Source organism: Colossoma macropomum, unplaced genomic scaffold, assembly GCF_904425465.1.
Source record: "Colossoma macropomum unplaced genomic scaffold, Colossoma_macropomum, whole genome shotgun sequence".
In the NCBI taxonomy this organism is placed as follows: Eukaryota; Metazoa; Chordata; class Actinopteri; order Characiformes; family Serrasalmidae; genus Colossoma; species Colossoma macropomum.
In genome coordinates this window covers 27,908,281-27,928,156 of record NW_023494785.1, presented here as the reverse complement: position 1 = coordinate 27,928,156, position 19,876 = coordinate 27,908,281, and the positions used below count along the sequence as shown (strand labels likewise).

General features: G+C 39.5%; 1 protein-coding gene across 2 annotated transcripts; it reads left to right on the top strand.

The window, feature by feature from the left end:
- Window positions 1-1,873: 1,873 nt before the first annotated feature.
- wdr48a (WD repeat domain 48a) lies at window positions 1,874-19,296 on the top strand. 2 transcript variants are annotated; one of them, XM_036589542.1, is made up of 19 exons: window positions 1,874-1,939; window positions 6,039-6,179; window positions 6,443-6,521; window positions 7,991-8,073; window positions 8,177-8,306; window positions 9,466-9,554; window positions 9,686-9,787; window positions 10,047-10,271; window positions 10,839-10,913; window positions 11,303-11,405; window positions 13,316-13,413; window positions 13,496-13,603; window positions 13,755-13,851; window positions 15,484-15,576; window positions 15,712-15,817; window positions 15,947-16,034; window positions 16,240-16,316; window positions 17,304-17,493; window positions 17,933-19,296. In XM_036589542.1, the coding sequence occupies exons 1-19, from the start codon at window positions 1,892-1,894 to the stop codon at window positions 18,026-18,028; spliced, it is 2,028 nt and encodes a 675-aa protein (XP_036445435.1). In that variant the 5' UTR covers window positions 1,874-1,891; the 3' UTR covers window positions 18,029-19,296. The 2 variants fall into 2 exon arrangements, with proteins under 2 accessions (XP_036445435.1, XP_036445427.1); XM_036589534.1 differs by having other exon boundaries at window positions 1,877-1,939; window positions 6,446-6,521.
- Window positions 19,297-19,876: the final 580 nt, after the last annotated feature.

Here is a 19,876-nt window from a genome sequence, read left to right as displayed (position 1 = left end):
GTGTGAATTTTTTTCTCTTCACTCCATGTGGTCCTTTCTGTGGCTAATCCTAGAAAGAAAAAAGCACAAAAAAGCACTAATACAAAACCATATTATGCCATCCGGCACAGCCTGCGCTGCCAGGGAAGCTTACAATATGTAGCCATGCAAAGTAGCTCTTGAGATGTGCCACACAAAAAACTAACTGTTGTTGTGGGTTTAGTGGTAGTTGTGTTTATTGGAGTAATTGTGTCCAACGAGGATGGGCTTTGCAATTAACTAGTGGTTGGAAAATTTACCCTTGTCGAATGTTATGTCCTCCCGTGTTACCCCCTCACTGTGTGGCTCATTGTTGAAGTGCCTGTTAAATAAAAGAGCATTTGCCCGTACATGCAGTGTTTTCCATGTCTTCTTCTGCACCACTGGTGTCAGAAGTGGGAAACAGTCGGCAAACTGGAAGAAGTCAAGCAGCAGCTTGAGCTGCTTGAGCAGCTGGTGTGGCACCGCACCCAGGAGGAGGACGCAGAGCTCTCTTGGGCACACATTTCACATACCCCGCTCATCATCTCCACTCTGGTGCACCAATGCAGAGGATACCCACTGAGCTGGTGTTCGGCTGCCTGCTAGGGTCAGTGCAGGACATTGCACCCAGAGCTAGATATGCTGAGGAGCTGCTGCTCCAAATACATGGCCCCCTGAGAGGTCCCAAACAAAGTCTCCAGAGACTTTGCATGGGTTGCTGCGATGCTGACCTTTGAGGAGGGCACTGTGTGGTGTCTGCCACAGGCCATGCTTCTGTGGGGGCTTAGAGGTTGTGGCCATGCAAAGTCGCTCTTGGGATGCGCCGCCCTCCTGGTGTAAAAATGGACTATTGTTGTTTTTGATGTGTGGTTTAGTGGTAGTTGTGTCTATTGGAGTAATTATGTCTAAGGACGGTGGTCTTTGCAGTTAACTAGTGGTTGGAGGTTTCTGCCCTCCTCGAATGTCGTGTCCCCCTGCGTGACCCCCTCCCTGCGTTTCGTGTTGGGGTAATGCTGGGCTGGGTATTTCTAGGTCTTTGTAAAGGCTTGTTGTTGAAGTGCCTGTTAAATGAATGAGCTGACAACGCAATGTTCTTCTTTTGCGCCAGTGCTACATTATGTATAATCTACATTTCTTGATAGCCTCTAGTCATTCAGTGGAGCATTGTTTGTGAAAGGCTGCCAAATTATATTCCTGTTGTATTGAATGGCACTTGGAATTGTATACATTTTAATTCTAATTTAATTTTGCTGTTTTATTTTATACCTTTACAAATGTTTAACAAAATTATAAAGGTGTTATTCCTGTCTATTTAAAAAGATGCAAACAAAAACTCACTTATGCCAACTTCTCTGACCCTTCTAATAGTTTTCTGATGTATTCTGCCATTTAGAAAACCACAAGGCAAGTTTGATGGTAGCTCAGAACTAAATCATTGTAAAATATAAAGCATATAGGCCTAAGTGTAGAAAATAAAGTTAATCCATGCTAAGTGATTCACCCCCTGATCAGACTTAAACAGTGTAAATTATTGTAAAACAAGAAGATGTAAACAAAAAAGGTAAACCAGGCCAAATTAACTGCCCCCTGATCAGACACAAACAGGGCATCTGAATGTAAAACAAGTGTGCCTGAAGTTAAACCATGCTCCATAAATTGCCCCCTAATAATCTAACGAGGCAAATAAATGTAAACTGTAAATAAATGTAAAATAAAAGGGAGTATATATAGTGCTAAATTAATTGTCCCCGACCAGACTCAAACAGGACAAATGAATGTGAAACGTGTAAGGGTCTAAAGTTAACCCGTGCTAAATGAATTGCCCCCTGATCGGACCGTGCCCGCTCTTTTTCCGCTGCACGGACGTGACGTCACGCTGTCAACATGTAAGATGGCGACCCATCACAGGCAGAACGCAGCTGGGCGGAGAAAAGTGCAGGTACATTTACACTCTCTCACCTCTCCCTCTCCCTCACACAGAGCACCCGCTGGCGAGGTGCGCTCAGCCGCCTCTCTGTGCAGCTTCTGTGTCCGTCTCGCATGTGTCATTAAAGCACTGTTTGTGTGTGTGTGTGTGTGTGTGTGGAGAGCAGAGGGCTGAGCCGCTGCTCAGGCGTTTAGCTCACTGAGCTAACGGGCTAGCACGACTGACGCTGGGTGCTCTGACTTATCTCGCTGCCTTTAAACACAGCAGACTTTACTGTAATGATGTGTAGAGGGGTGTCGCTGACTCTGTGGTGGCAGTACTGTCTGGGTGCTGTGGAAGTGCTCTAATGTCATGTGTGTTCGGCTGGGCTGGGCTGGGCTTTGCTGGTGAGGCTGGTGAGCTCCAGTGTCTCCTCCACGCCCCCACCCACCCCGGCTCGTCTCAGGCTGCTCTCTGGGTGGTGTATAAGCTACTGTATGTTGCGTTATAAGTGATTGGGTTTTTTAGAAAGGTTTCTCGTTTTGCGCCACTATGTTGCCTTTTTAACAGCAATATATGTTAAAAACTTAACTCGGATGGTTCGTTTTTCTCCTGTTTGGCTTTAGAGCAAGAGGAAGGCTGAGAGGAGCACGACACGGAGCAGATCTCCCTGCTCTAATATAGGCTAACGTTAACTCAGCTAATTCAGCTAACGAGCAGAGGGGGAAACGGTGCAGCTGTGTGGCTGTCCAGTATTAGGTTTTCTTTACAGACTGCCTGTTCACACTTAGCAGTGAACAGACACTTATATATGCATATATGGGAATCTCTAGGTACCTCACGATTCGATTCGATTACGATTCAGAGGGCTGCGATGTGATTATAAAACGATTATCGATGCATCTCGATGCATCTTTTTTTTCTATATAGCATTTATATTTTCTCACTGTGTGAGCTCAAGTTTCAAGTTTATTTGTCATTTGCACAACATGTCAGGACATTTATGCATTGAAATGCTTGTGGAGAGGCTCAGCTAATCACTCTACAGAAAGTAAATAAGTAAAAATAAAAATACAAGAAAAACCAACTGAAATATATTTAATCTACACAAAATATACACAGAATATAGAGACAATATACATTTTAAAGTGACTAAGTGACTCGGTGTTATTGTTATTTAAAGTGACTTTGTACTTTTAAAGCAAAGTATTTGTAATGATCCATAATGAATTTACTTCCAATATCTTTTTTAATAAAACAAATGGGAGTAATGTGGTAAGTGAACTAGACGGCTCTCATTCAGTGCTCTTGTTTGGAGCACGAGAAGCTGCTGCTACTCATCTGCGATAAAATGCGCAGTTACGGTGAAATAAGACCCAGTGGCAGTGGATGTCCACGCAGCACATGTTACAGCTATTCTACCCGTTTTCTTTAGTGATTTCATAACTTCGGTTTTGGTCTCGTTGTAGAGACGGGGGGATCGCTGTGTCAGTAAAGTATCTTTGAGACGGGTCGTGTGCAACATAGCGCAAAAGCCCTGTTTCGCAACGACTGAGGACCGGCATGCAGACTGCAGGTCACATAGCAGCGATGCGTTATTCCCATTTATAAGCAGCGCAGTTGGTTTCCTGGTACGTTAAATCTGCAACGAGAGACTGTCACACACTAAAAAGTGGCGAAGCTGAAGTCGCTTCTCTTTCGAATTCTCCCGTTCCACCTTAAATGGTGCTGCATTTACATGTGGCGCCTCAGTTAGAGTTTAAGGTGGAACGGGTAAATTCGAACAAGAAGCTGAAGAATAAGAAGCGACTTCAGCCTCGGAAAACAGTCGAACGTTGAGAGACATTTAACTGATCAACTTCTGAGGAAAGGTTTTCTGGCGGAGATGGAAGAAAAGCGGCTATAGTTAAAGCTTAAAGCACAGCAGAGTAAATCTGCGTTTTCGTTTATATTGTTTAGCCTATACTAGGACATTAACACCTACTGAGACATACTGGACATTAAATGTTGTGGCTCCCAAGGTGGTTTGATTTTTGCTGAAAGGACAAAATGGCTCTTCTTATGATTGGGGTTGTGACTCCTGATCTAACCTGGCTTTTAATGCAGAGGGAGCCGGTCGGATTTCTCGCTCATCCAGTAGTGTTTTTGTTATGTGCCGCCACAGACTGTCCGGCGCTGCACTTCCGCACTTCCAAGTTCCGCCTTTTGCGTTCCGTCAACATTATGTTATAAATTAAATATTTAGAAAATCGGTTTTTGACATTTGTGAATCAATTCAGAATCGTTCACGTCCACATCGTGATGCATCTAAGAACCGATTTTTTCCTGCACCCCTAACATGTATGTATGTATGTATGTATGTATGTATGTAAACATAACATACATATGTTACTGCAGTGCTGAGATGGGGGTCCTGACCACTGAAGAACAGGGTAAAAGGGGGCTAACAAAGTATGTAGAGAACCAGATGGACTACAGTCTGTAATTGTAGAACTACAAAGTGCACTTATATAGAAAGTGGAGCTGATAAAATGGACAATGAGCGCAAAAACAAGGAGGTGGTCATAATGTTATGCCTGATCGGTGTATGTATGTACGTATGTGAGCGTGCTTATGTTCTTTGCCTGGTTAAATCTTTACCTGTTGTGTAAGGTTCTTCAAAGAACCCTTTAAAGGTGTTTCTAATATGGCTTCTGAAAGGTTTATGCTATTCTTATAAGTCAAATAATGGGTCAGTGCTGTGAAGTACCCTGTAGTGATAACCATAGTTGCCTCTTCCAGAGTAAAGCCAGCAAAAAAACAGCATTCTGTTGTGAATTTAAAACAAAGAAAATAAATAAGACACCAAAAAAGTGACCTTATTAGAAAACACAGCTGTATTGGCATAGATGACAAATAAAGACCTCTACTTTGTCATAATTTACAATGTTTTGAGTTTATTGTGTCCATATGTCTGTTAAGGGATTATGCATTCAGGTAGGAAGGATATGAAATAGATTATTGACTACTGTTTTGTTCCTCTGGTTTGCATATGCATGGTCCCCTAAGCCTCACCCCCATCAAGATTAGGCTGTGCCAGTTGGAAAAGCGTTTGACTTTATTCTAGTGTTTGTTTAATCATACTTGAGTTTATCAATATGGGTGGGTTCATTACCATCTTGGAACATGAGAATATTGAGGGAGGGAGCGGGGATGACGTCATAGGGTGTACCTTGCCCTGTAAAAATAATCTCATAGCTCTTGCAAGTTGACTCATCAGATCATATGAGGTTACGTTTTCCCTTTGCTCAGAGATCCACATTTTGTGCTTATTACACCAGCTTATGTGACTTTGTGCGGTGGCCTTGGATGTGAGTGGTTAGCTAAGAGCAGCTCTGTCATAAATTCCGCGATCGTGAAGTGAAGGGCGTACAGTTTTTATTGGGGCGGGTTCATAGAGGCAAGGTCATAGTTTTTAATAACTCTCCTGTTAAGTATCTGTCTGTTCTTGTTGAATGTTTGGCTTATTCTGTCATGATTTTCAAAACGGTTTACCTTGACGTACAGAATAAATAGATTTTTCCGTTATTGTGACCTGTTTTGTGGCCGCTGACTGTTTTGCCTCTTTTTAACTCTCATGATTCTTTGAAAACATACATGCCAAAAATACAAACATCCTAGAGCTGACACATACTAGCTTTTTGTATGTTGAATAGAAATAAAACACTTAAGTGCCTTTGAAGTGCCCTGTGGTGAGTGCCAGGTGTGCTGCTTTGAGGTGAAGAACTACAGTGCTGCTACTGGATTTATTTGACTCATTTGAGGTGCTTTGTGGGCAGAAAAGGTTGGAAAGTAAATTAGAGGTGCCAGATTGTATTTATTTGTAATTGCCTAATTTGTGTCATTTTATGACAAAAATAATGTGAGCCAGCCGAAAACTTGTTTTACATTGGTTAGGCCCAGCCACCAGCGAATATGTTTCATATCAGCACATTCATTCAGTCTGCAGAGTGAAACTATGGGTGGAGAACAAATAAACATTGTCACTGTCTTTGTTACCTGTAGCTTGCAAAATCATGATCCGTGCATACCTAAAATAAACCCGCTTGCTTTCAAACACTGTTCAGAATATCTCATTGTCTGTGTGATCCAGGTCTCGTATGTGATCAGGGATGAAGTGGAGAAGTACAATCGTAATGGAGTTAATGCGCTGCAGCTGGACCCAGCCCTTAACCGGCTCTTCACGGCTGGTCGAGATTCCATTATCAGGATATGGAGTGTCAACCAGCACAAGGTATCAGTCAGTCACGCAATGAGCTAGTTAGTCATTCTGCAACACTGCTATCTGCACGAACATGAAATAGGCAACTGATGTAAGACATGTAAGAACTGACTGTGGAAGAGTTTGATTTGGGGTGTAGTTTTTACTGTAATGAAAACACACCCATTGCTAAATGGGAGTGTGTAATGTTGTGTAGAAATGGACAATTATGTGTAAATTGCAATTGAGGTTGGCGTGTAAACTCATGTTACAGCTGTTGTGCTTCTGGTTTACAGCAGGACCCATACATAGCATCAATGGAACATCACACAGACTGGGTCAATGACATTGTCCTCTGCTGCAATGGAAAAACATGTGAGTATGACTTTAGAACCGTAGCTGTCTTGAGAATTCCTGTTTTTTTTTTCTGGTAATACATTTTTATTTATTTTTACATATATCAGTAAAGTCCACATTCAAATACAAACAGATTGATTACACGGTATCTGGGAAATATATACATTTATTGTATGAGCTCTTAAATGTACAGAGCATGAATGAACACAATGAATGAAAATCTCACACATGTATGCACATTGTTTTGAGAGGACCACATTTTTTTGTACTGTATGATGAGATGTTCATAAAACCTCTTTCATGTGGGGCTGCCGCTTAGGCTACGTTCACACAGCAGTTAAAATGGCCCAAATCTAATTTTCTCATAAAATCAGATTTTTTTGTGAGGCTGTTCACAGTATCTTTTAAATGTGACCTATATCTGACATTAATCTAAACAGATCACACTCCCAAACTGACCCACACGCATAAAAGAACAATGCTTCACATGGCACGGCATCCAGAGCTAAACAGTGGAGTCAACAGTAATAGCCTCTCTGGGAGGTTTCTGTTTCATCTTCACCAGCATCACAGGAGCTCATAAGAAGTTCTCATGCCTGACCGTTCAGCTCATTACCCAGAATGCGTTCAAATTGCTGTAAAAAGGACGCGTTATTCGACCACTTTGCTTCCAGACGTTTTTACTTTCCTTTGATACTGCAGCCTTGCTCTTTGAACACAGAGCAGTTTGTATACGTGTCTTCTAATTTTGTTTGTACAGAAACATTACTCCCAGTGTTTGAGGTCTCTGCAGCACGAAATTATGACAAATTTTGAGTGGGATTGACGTAAAAGTCGAATTAATTCCAATCTGGAATTGTCACGTATCGGATTTCAGTACCACATATGAAAGTGACTCAAATCGGAATTGAAAATGTCAGACTCTGTGCATTTTGTGCTGTTCACACTGCCACACAGATAACACATCTGTGTCACATAGGAAGAAAAAGATCGGGTTTGGGCCACTTTTACCTGCTGTGTGAACAAAGCCTTATTTTCATCCTTACAAACCAAATCTTGCACTGTGGAATTGAGAGGTGCACTGATTATGGGAATTGTGGGCCAGTATCCATTATTTTTCATGTACATATGTGCTGATGCTAAAATATAAACATTTATAGAATGTAGAAACTGGTGCTAAATGTTCCTGGATTTGCATTACAGAGAAATATAATACTCATTTGTAGAGGATTACATATGCAGTAAAATGAATAAAGCAGACATTTTAGCACAGTTGGCCAGTGTCCATACCTTCTGCTCTTTCAGAGTACAATAAATACATCATCGAACATCAATGTGCAATATCAGTTAAATCAATGTTTAAGCACATTTCTGCCAATACTGATATGATTCGATATCATCATGTGTCCCAACAAAACAGAAAGGCTACATCTCTTAGCCATATACAGAAATAATGGAAATCTGTTGTCATTCTACTTATTTCACAGTGATATCTGCTTCATCAGACACCACGGTGAAAGTCTGGAATGCACACAAGGGATTTTGTATGTCGACATTGCGAACACACAAGGTAATTGCACTGAGACTGTTTTTTGCACTCACCTTATTTGTTTTTATATACCTTGTACATACTTTTATTGTGTAGTGATGTAGTGATGATTTTCCTCTCATAGGATTATGTTAAAGCCTTAGCATATGCTAAAGACAAAGAGTTGGTGGCCTCAGCGGGTCTGGACAGACAGATCTTCTTGTGGGATGTGAACACCCTGACGGCGCTGACTGCCTCCAATAACACTGTCACTAGTAAGTACTGTCCACATAGTAGTTTTCACAATTGAAGCACTTCAGAGTTGTCATGAAAGTGCTAACATATCCGAAGTGAGAGACCTAGTTTAAGTAAACACTATTACTTCCTCAGTTGCACAAGTGTTCCCTCTTCTAACTGCAATCAACCTGTTAATGTCCATCAAAGCTGTCTATTATTGCATAAGATTCTTACAGTATTCAGTGTTGTAATATGCATTGGTCCGATACAGTCCCTGGACTCAGAGCCCTTGTAGCATTCTACTGAAGAGCTCAGTGTAGAAAGAAGCATGTTTGATCTTTTTATTAAATGTTATAGTGCACTGAAGTAAAACTACTAAAATGACTAATTTTGTGTCTCTTGTACCGTAACGGAATATTATCACTGATGTTTATATCTTCCTATGCAAAAGTCAGAGGCCACCCTTTATTTATTTAGTTTCCAGTGAAAATATCCATTAAGTACAAGTTATTTATTTTTCAGGAAAAAAAGCAGAAAACAAATATTTGACAGAAAATTACACACACGCCTTAACACTCAAATACATAATATATAAAGATTAGTTTTCTCCCTTTGACTTTATAACAGCTTCCATTTTTTGTTAGACTTGCTTTAAATTTTTAAAAAAGAAATCTGCAGGCATATTTTTCCACACCTACAAAGTTCAGTCTTAGATGTTTGTTGTCTGTTCTTCTTCTCACAATCCACGTAATCCCAAACACATTCAGTAATGTTGAGGTCTGGACTCTGGGGTGGTCAGTTTATTGTTCTGAGAACACCAGCAGCTTCTTTATTTGATTTGCAGATGTTCTTGATTTTTGTCTGTTTGCTTTTGTCCATAATGGCTCTTGACATCTACACATACTTTCAGACTCATAGTGTTGAGTCCTCTTCTCACAGTGAAAGGATGGAAGGTCTTCCAGGTCTTCTGTGGTTTTTAGGAGAATATTTTTTTTGTTTTTTGTTTTAATATTTTTTTCTGTTTGATTTTTTTTCCTCCTTCTTGGATTACTTCATATCTAATCTCCTCAGAAATATCTCCTAGAAACGAACAGTTTGTGCTTATTGGCCATTTTGACTGAAAATAAAAAATGAAGGCTGGTCTCTGACTTTTGTGCAGAACTGTGGTTTTAACTATTGCTTCCTCTTATCCTGTAGCATCCTCTCTTAGTGGGAACAAAGATTCAATCTACAGTCTGGCTATGAATCAGATGGGCACAGTAATAGTATCTGGATCCACTGAGAAGGTTTGCTACTGTTTTCCCTTTCAACGTGAAAATTTTAATTCATTGTTGTGAACACAATAAGTCATTTAATAATTCATGTTTATGTGAGCATTAGTTCCATTAGGTTGTATATGTTTTTTTTGATGTCCCAGGTGTTAAGAGTGTGGGACCCACGTACCTGTGCCAAACTTATGAAGCTGAAAGGACACACAGACAATGTCAAATCATTGCTACTCAACAGAGATGGTACCCAGGTGAAACATGATGGTTCATTATTTAATTGGAATTTACACGTAGACACAGGAATACAACACTGCAAAAGTTGATGCAGTTTTGAATACGATAAACAGCTTCAAGAAGCGATACGCAGGAATTATATTTTTCAGAGTTAATGTATTCTAAAGAGATTCTGTTTTCTCAATGCATTGAAATGCAGTCAAATATAATAAAACTGATCATATTTACAGTACTTATATTCACCTGCTATGCTATGGGTTCCCCTCTTCTGTTTAGTGTCTGTCAGGCAGTTCAGATGGGACTATTCGGCTGTGGTCACTCGGCCAGCAGAGGTGCATAGCCACATACCGTGTCCACGATGAAGGTGTCTGGGCTCTACAAGTTAATGAAGCCTTCACGCATGTCTATTCTGGAGGCCGGGACCGCAAAATTTACTGCACAGACCTGCGCAATCCAGACATACGTGTTCTTATTTGTGAAGAGAAGGCCCCCGTCCTCAAGGTAAGAAAGAACGCAACACTGGAAGGTTTAAGACTTTGTGAGTTTCCTCTGTTTGAGTTTAAGATATGGGGCAATTAAGAAATGATGATTTGATAGTTTGCCATTGACAACTGACATCATGACATGTATAAAGTTGTTGCAGTCTGTTTCAGTTTTGGCCATATACAATTATGTTGGTGGCTTTTTTTCAGTTATTTGAATTTTTAGCTCCTTAAAATCAGTATCAGAATCATAGTTCTTGTACCGGTTGGCCCTAGTACAGACATTGTACTTTTTGAGGAGGTTCAGTTTGATGCAGGCTTCTTTGTTTAAGATGACCAAATCAACAGGATCATTGCACATCAGTATTGTTCAGGAAAAAATCCATTAAAACTATTTTTTGTCAGTGCACTCCAGTGCTTTTAAGAGAGCCTCTTAATATTAAATTAACGACCACAATGAAAGAAACCAGTTAGTAAAGCAGTAGAAAACAGCTGTGGTGAGAAAACTGATTAGAGAGTGGTTTGAAGAACCATACCTGAGTGGAAAGAAAGTAAAATTGCTGAATGTATGTTTGGCCTTGGACAGATGGAGCTGGACAGGTCAGCGGACCCACCGTCAGCCATCTGGGTGTCCACCACAAAGTCCACCGTTAACAAATGGGTGAGTACAGCTGCTTTCCACAGTGACGTTATCGGAGCAGCCACCTGCCCCAGCTGTTCCCTGACGTATCATATAGACTTAACCAGCTAAGCTTTAATGATTCTTTTACCTTTTCTTTTATTTTCAAAGTGCTGCTGGTTCGAATGTTATCACTAGTGCACTGTGTTACCTTGTGCACTGTGACTGGACTGTATTTAATAAGCTCAAGTCTCTTATTATCTGGCACTAAATATTAACAGTAATAATGTGCAGTTTTCTGCCATCCTGTTAACAGTTTCTGAACTTGGATGCCAAAAGCTTGATACTCAGCATAATGTACTTCTGAGATCTGATTAACATTGTTTCAGTGTCACCTTCCATTAAATCTCTTCCATTCCATTACCTTGCAGTCTCTAAAGGGCATCCATAATTTCCGAACATCTGGTGACTATGACAACGACTGCAGCACTCCTCTGACACCACTGTGCACACAACCAGACCAAGTCATTAAAGGTAAGCATTTCCCTAGAGGTGCAGTAAGCATTTCTGCTCTTTAGTGATTTATGGTTAAATACTGACATTGGCCCTGAGTCTGCTGATATGCTGGCCCTGGGTCCATGATACATTCTGGTATATAGTATTTGATCTAATATTGAAAGTGAATTTAGTGTTTTAGTGAAGGCATTGGGAACATGTAACACATCTGCCCAAGCTGTTGACCTGTCTAAGGTATTGAAGTTGATTAATGGGAGAATGTACACCCAGTTCCAGTCCTGAAGGCCCAGAATGGTTTGTTGGCACCTCATTTGGCTTCTTTTACCAGGTGATGCCAGGAACGGAGTTAAGCACCTTTACTTTTAGGTTGTGGGCTTCTTAATCATGGCATGACGTTTTTTTACATCATTTTTAGACTGTTTTTAAATACTGAAGTGAAAGATTTTTTGAGTGACAGAATGCATCAGTGTTCTTTAAAAGAAAACTGTTAGTAATACCCAAAAAATCATCTCAAAAACTCATCTGAAGAATGTCCAATTATGCTACTGACAGATGGTGTGCAAATGAGCTACTTGCTAGAAATCACCCTTTGGGGCCCATGTGAAGTCACTAGCCCAAACTGCATGTTTTTATCTTCATGATATTCATCTTCTGCCATTACTCAACACAAGTGATGCCATTGTTTCTTGCCTTTATATTCTCTCGTGTTGGTTATTATAATTGTATTTTTTGCTGGACCTTTAACTACAACCATTAAAAACTTCAGATCATTCAAAACACTAGATAAACACCACAAAAAATATAAATAATACTATAAAATGTAATATTATTAATGCTCTTAGTATTATTAATGTCAATATTATTTTGGACTAGGACTGTTTGATATGGATTAAATACCAAATTGTGATTTGTATTACTACATACTGCAATTATGGTTTGCCCTGCAATATTATTGAAATACACTGGTGAACTCTTGATGTGATGTGATGTGATGTGATGTGATTATAGACTGTCCTGCATTAGTTTGACCAAAAATTATCTCAGTTGATCCATCCAAATCACTGGGTAAAGACTCATATACATACTGCAGCCCTCTGTTGCCTCGTTTACATGCCCCCTAATAATCCGTTAATAATCCGACTAATAGCTCAATCGGAATAGAATACGTCCATGTATACGTCTCAGTCAGAATAGTCTATTCCGATTGAGGCCATTCGGAATACAATTTCTATTCGATTGAACGAGGTGGGTAATCCTGTAAATAATCTGTTAAATAGAAGAATAATAGCCATGTAAACGCCTGTATCAGATTACATTCTCAATCGGAACGTGTAAGTACGTTCTCGCATGTGCGTTCGTGTCATGGCAAAAATTTATAACGTTCAACATGGCGGGAGCAGAAACTGGTCTGCAGAGGAGACGGCGTTTACGCTTTGAACTTTAAAAGATGGCGGTGGGACGGGGGTCCAGCTTATGTGTCTCAGAACATGACATCTTCCTCTCGCCGCTTCCTTAATAAGTACATGTGAGGTACATTTTTCTGAGTCTGAATTGCTTTATTTTTAAAGCAATTAAAAATGCAAGCGCCCCAACTGAAAACACTTCTCACTCTGACTGGACCTCACGTGATGTTCGCTGTCATGGTAACATTTACTCCAAGAGGTACTCCACGCATGCGCGTCATTTTGGATCAGATTACTTGTAGTGCGCATGTAAACAAAGATTTTCCATCAGATTGAATAGAATGAGCATATAAACACCTCAGTCTTAATCTGTAATCAGAATGTATTCAGTCGGCTTGGCAGAAATCTTTGCGTGTAAACACAGCCTGTGATATTGTAAAGGAAAAATATCATGATAACAATAAGCATATGCTTGCATTATCATTATTGTAGTCCACACTTTCAATGCCTTTATGTGTTCTCTAGGTGGGGCCAGTATAATTCAGTGCCACATTCTCAATGACAAGAGACACATACTCACCAAAGACACTAACAACAATATAGCATACTGGGATGTGCTCAAGGTATGAACTCTTGTTGTTTTGTTTGCTTTTTTCCCTTTTTTTTGTCAAGTGACTCGATTACTCATCAGTACTCATTGTGCAGGCTTGTAAAGTAGAAGATTTGGGCAAGATGGAGTTTGATGAGGAAATCAAGAAACGGTTTAAGATGGTTTACGTGCCTAACTGGTTCTCAGTGGATCTTAAAACAGGGGTGAGTCAGATCAGTTACATTTCACCTTTGTCTAATGATGCTGATGTTATTTCATGCAAACGTAAGTATTGAGTCTCTTTATTGGTTGTTACTGTATCACATTAGTTTAATTGCCTCTTTTGATCATGTAAATCTCTTCTGTGGTTGACAGATGCTGACTATTACTCTGGATGAGAGTGACTGCTTTGCTGCTTGGGTCTCAGCCAAGGATGCTGGATTCACCAGTCCTGATGGATCAGACCCAAAGCGTGAGTGCAGTAGCATCTGTGAAAAGTAATTTGAGAAGTGCAGAGAAGTCAAACATGTGTAAATGTGTCATTAGTCACCATCTACCTGATTATCTCTGTGTGTTCCTGGCCAAGGAACCCCCTTGTGTTGCAGATGTAACAAGGTATTGCCGACCGTGACCTCTGAATCCTTATGTCTAAATATGGATATGAGTGAGGGATTCATTTAATGTTTGGGATGTGAAAAAGTTAGCATATCAATTAGGGGTGCACATTTTGGCAAATTCTTTTGACCGATAACCACCCATCACTAGTCAATGCTTAACTGTTAATAGGCAAGTCTAAAATCAAGGACGCAGCCCATCAAAATTTAATTTATGAAACTGATAGTTCCAGTTCTGAATGGCTAAGCCGCAGTTAAAGCCGCTGTGAAATACTTGATGTACACCAAGTTATATGTGCGCACATCATCTGAATTCTGTATTAATACAAGTTAAAAACTAAAGTTGACTAACTAACTGGAATATATAATGATGTTCTACTGAAAATTCTCTATTCTGAAGCTGTCAATGTGTTTATCACGCAGTACTAGCTCAAGTTAAAAGGAACATAAATACCATGGCTAGCTTTGTCTCAGTTGTCGTTGATCATTACGTCCTTCTCTATAATTTTGCACACCCATGTGTGATTTCCTTACACCTCCCACATTGACAAAATAGTTGTCTTTCTAAAAGCTTATGGATCTTTGCTTTCAATGTGGTACATCACTATAGTTGTGCTGTCATCCTCTTGAAAAGTGTCCTCCCACAATTTTTAGCTGCACTTGAATGATTAATCCGCCTTTAGAGTTGTTGTTTATTGGAAATTAGATAAAATTAACTTTTTTACCGATAGCACTGAGCAACTGTTTATCTGTTTATCTGCTATTTAGCAGTTAATTCATTAATCGTTTACCTCCCTACAGTCAGTTTTCATGGTGAATATGGCAAACAATCCTTAATCAAATGTGCTTGTGGAATGTAGCTCACTTGAACCGTGACTGGGAAAATAATTTCCTCTGGGGAAGGCAATATTGATGTAGTGCTGCTGTGTTGAGGCTCAATACTACAGTACTGCAGTGTCCCTTAATGTTCATTGTTTAAACCCTTTTTTGCATATAACTAATCGAAGTTAAAGCAATAATTTGACAACGCTGTTTTATATTATTTTAAGTAGTTGATGAAGCTTTTTTGTTTTGTACTGGAGCTATGATGCTAAAGTAGCTAACCTATTATGGAAGCTTCTGTCAGGCTGATTAGTATTGTGTAGACTGCATCCTCATCCCTTGTCGAGTTAAGTATCTCAAAATGTAATCTCAAGTAGTTTTTGAAACTTTATGACTTTCTTTTAATCTAGAAAAATTAAAAAGTACATCACTTAGCTAAACAGCAGTAACAGCCTGAATTTAGTCCATACTTTTGTCTGCATTTAACTCAATTCAACTTTGTCATTATACCAATACAGGGTTGTACAGTTTAACACAACACTGTCTGGCTGCTTCTCTGTGCAGTGATTAACAAAATAGATAAAAAAAGTATGGATAACAATGTAGCTGCAGTGTTTGTGTCATTATTGGTATGGCATAGCATTTTAATCTTGTTGTGCATATTGTAGTGAATCTTGGTGGTCTTCTGCTACAAGCCTTGCTGGAGTATTGGCCCAGGACACACAGCAGCCCTATGGATGAGGAAACGGAACTGAACCATGGTAAGAGGCTGCTGAGACTTGATTGACCTGACCTTCCTTTTTTGCTGATGTTTTCATGCAGCATGTCTTCAGATTGTTTCTTCATATAACATCATGATATATATATAAACTTGATATGTGTCTGTCTTGCCTTAGTGAATGGGGAGCATGAGAGCAGGATACAGAAAGGAAATGGTTATTTCCAAGTGCCACCCCACACTCCTGTCATATTTGGTGAAGCAGGTGGGAGGACACTGTTCAGGTGTGTATGTTGCCATGTGTGATTTAGTATTCGTGCTTCACAAATAAGAATTAGTTTAATGTGTGAGAAAAACTAGCATTTTTATATATTATTATATACCTTATTATATGATATACTGAATGTGTGCAGGTTATTGTGTCGAGACTCTGGAGGCGAGACTGAGTCTATGCTACTCAATGAGACTGTTCCGCAGTGGGTGATTGACATCACAGTGGACGTAAGTGCTCAGGGCCATCAAGGCCAGTTCTGTTCAAATGCTAGTCTTAAGGTTGTTTGATCAAGTATGAATGTATCCATTTTCAACTGAAAGTCAGTTATTAGAGGAAGATTTTGGTATTTAGCTGTAACAAATTATTTTTATAAAAATGTTTTTGAAATGTAATCGTATATAACCATTATTCTGGTTTGTTTGTTTTATACAGAAAAACATGCCCAAATTCAACAAAATTCCGTTCTACCTCCAGCCTCACTCTTCATCTGGTGCCAAGACATTAAAGAAGTAGGTCACAAGCTGAACTTCCACTTTTTTTGGTATTAGTTTGGGTTATGAAATCACTATGACCATATACGTTGAATTGGTCTTGCAGCTATTTTTAATAATCATAATGCACAAATATGAGTGAAGTCATAACCTGTGTATTTTGTAGCCTGTTGGTACCAAAAGCCTATTGAGGAGGACCAGCATACACCTCTTGATGAAGCATAATAATCTCCATTATCCAGTAGTTACAGCTGCAATGCACAATTGACAAGAGAACTGACAGAACTAAAGAGGACTAAATTCATTTTAAACAGTGTAGTAAATAATGTATATGCAATGTTTTATTTCCCCTTTTACTGTTAAAACAGTGGATTATTATCAGGCAGTGATAAGCCATTAGGCTACATAAGAGAAAGTTTTCCACTTTCTCTACGGGGGGTTTCATAAAGTGAGACATACCGTCTGAGGAAAATTTTACACATTTTTTGTGTACAGCTTAGTGTCCCAGTAGTTCGGATGAGAAGTAAAGTTATGAATATATAATGCCTTATGGTTTCCCGTAGACATCTATAACTGAATTCCAGAGCAAGTCCTCTATGATGGCAGAAAACGGCTCGTTTTTTGTGACGCACATAGGCGTGGTTTTGGAACTCACTCAGTTACTCACCCACCTGTGGCAGTCTAAAATTTCTTCAGCAGGGGGAGCTAGAATGCAAATCGCTTTTGTGTGCATCATTTAAAGAAAGAAACCCTTAAACCCATGTGTCACAACTTTCAAAACAAAAAGTGAGAGTTGTCAAAATATCATGTTACTCAGAATTATGTTACATAATATGTGATTTTCATTGCAGACCTTCATTGTATCATTTAATTAAAAAAAAGCTAAAAAAAAAGCTAAATATACACAGAAGGATGGTGAGGGGTGGGGGATTACATTACATTTTACATTTTACTCATGTAAGCCATGATACTGGCGTCTTGGAATGCTCCATTTTGTTTGTTTAGGGACCGTCTGTCAGCAAGTGACATGCTCCAGGTGAGGAAGGTGATGGAACACGTTTATGAGAAAATCATTAATCTGGACAGCGAGTCCCAGACGGGTGGCTCAGCCGGAGAGAAACCGAGCGAGCAGAAGGAGGAGGAGGACATGGCTGTACTAGCAGAGGAAAAGATTGAGCTGCTCTGTCAAGACCAGGTAAAGCCCAGTATCACCACCACAATTTGAGGTCCAAACATGAAAAACCTGAAATCCAGCTTAAGTCAAGATTTTATTTGCTGTTTCAGGCAGGGGTTACGTAAGATCTGGTTTAGCACAGGCCTTCAATGTGCAAGACAGTCCGAAGACTTTTTCAGGTTTTCTGGAATGACTTTTCATTCGTATATGTTTCAGAACCGACATGAGTTCTTTCATGTCACAAGCTAGCAAGAATTTCAAGAATACTGTTGATATAGATGAAGTGAAGGGGGAGGTTGTTCTACGTTTTGATTGTTAACATCTTGCCACTTTGTGATTACCTCACTATTCTCTATAAATCTTACCCTGCAGTCTTGAATCTTTATTACTAGGTTCCTTGAGTCAACTACTTGCTGTGCTGTGAATTTCTTTAACATTTATTCTGAATTTTCCCTCAAAGGTTCTGGACCCCAACATGGACCTACGAACAGTAAAGCATTTCATTTGGAAGAGCGGTGGTGATCTAACACTTCACTACAGGCAGAAGTCCACGTGAGGAAACGAGTGTAGCCCCTACACACGTCTGTCCACATTTCCCATTGTGAACACCATCATGGACCTCCAAACTCATGCATCTAGTGGTTCAGTGTGTAACGTTTTATGGAGTCTGACTCACAAAAACACACCTGCACCACAGGTTCCTCTGAACCCACCAGATCTCCACAGTCCATAAATTTCCTCAAAATAGAGCTCACTGGATCAGCCAGATGTGAACTGACTGTGGGATGGTAACCAGGAAGAGGAGAACTGTCTGTGGATAAGGGCGTCTGCTGTGAATGGCCAACTGACAAGAAACAGAAAGGGTGGTGTGATAATTTTTTGTTTGTTTGTTTTTGAAGCTTGTGCTTATTATTTAATATACTGTTTGTTTCATGTGTAACTAAGATTTTTAGATTTTTGACTTTTGTGCACACTGTTTGTCTTGGTACACACTATGTTGGAGAAAACATTTTTGTGGTGTGAGTGACAGATTTCACATATATTTGCCCCCCCACCATTGTACATTCCAGAGATGTTTGTTTCCAGTGACATCTAAATCCTTCTTGTAGCATGTAGGAAGAAAAGAAGGTAAATCGAAATGAACGGATAACAGTCTGGGCCTGGTTTAAAACTGTTAAGTATTTTGTTGAATGTAAAGGAGTGCTGCTTTTACTAACTCCCATGTCTTCGGTTTGGAGGTATACAGATGCACTGAGGTTTTGGTGAAGCTTCTTAACTCGCCCCAAAAAGTAATGCATCTCTCTCACTAATGCTGTGCTGTATTCATTAATGCCACCATTTTGTACATAGATTGTAATTATTTTGTAGGCGGTTTTACTTGAGTTGTTCCCTTGATAATCAGGATGTTTTTATTTACTTTTTTAAGCAATTATGTTATCTTCAAAAAGGTGCTTTTTCATGTGAAATATGATAAATATGACAAAAACGGGTCGGATGGATTTGGTCCCAGATTTGTAGTAATCAGTGACCGTGAAGGTTCAGTTGAGAATATGGTTTCACTTATTATACAGTTGCTGCTAACAGCCTAGCCACCCACAAGAGGGCAGAATATACTGTACAGGGTTTTGGAGACAAACAAAAAGTAAGGAATCATCAATAAGGGATATCACTGGATGGCAAAACTCAGTTCATTTTTTATTTATGCAAAAACGAATTGTGCTTTGCAGACTGTCAATCATAACTGAGGTTTGCACAGTGTTATAGAAATGTATTCTATATTTGGTTTTAGTCCAAGATGAGAAATAAAATAAATAAACAAGCATACATCGAAGCTTTTTGTTACCATTTAAAACTGAATATGTTTTGATCTAAAGGCTTATGCTTACATGAAAATGTGCATGATAATATATATGCCAATCCCAACAGGTCCACCAGTCTTCCTGTCCATTTTAGCCCAATCTTCCTATAACTTCCTCTACCACAACATTGACGCTCCCATATTCCAGGATGACACCTATTGGGTGTCTGTATGTGACTGGTTCAACAGATATGATGGAACACTAGGACAATTTGACTGAGCATCATCTGAAGAGACCAATGCAGTTCTTAAATGATGGACGCTGCATTAAGGTAAGAGGATGCGCAAGCGTCAGAAAGTAAATCATACATGTGACAATTATTTTTGAGCATACAGCTGTATGCAAAAGTTTAGGCCCCCTGGTCAGCCCTTACCAAAAAAAAGTCTTGTATATTTCACATTTACGTGAAAAATCATTTGAATACTGTGTGACCACACATTTTTTGCATGCATATGAAAACATGGTGTGTGAAATCACATGTTAAGTTCATGTGTGTTGTCTGTAAGTGAAATGACCTGTTTCGTTGATTTTGATAATAAGTTAAC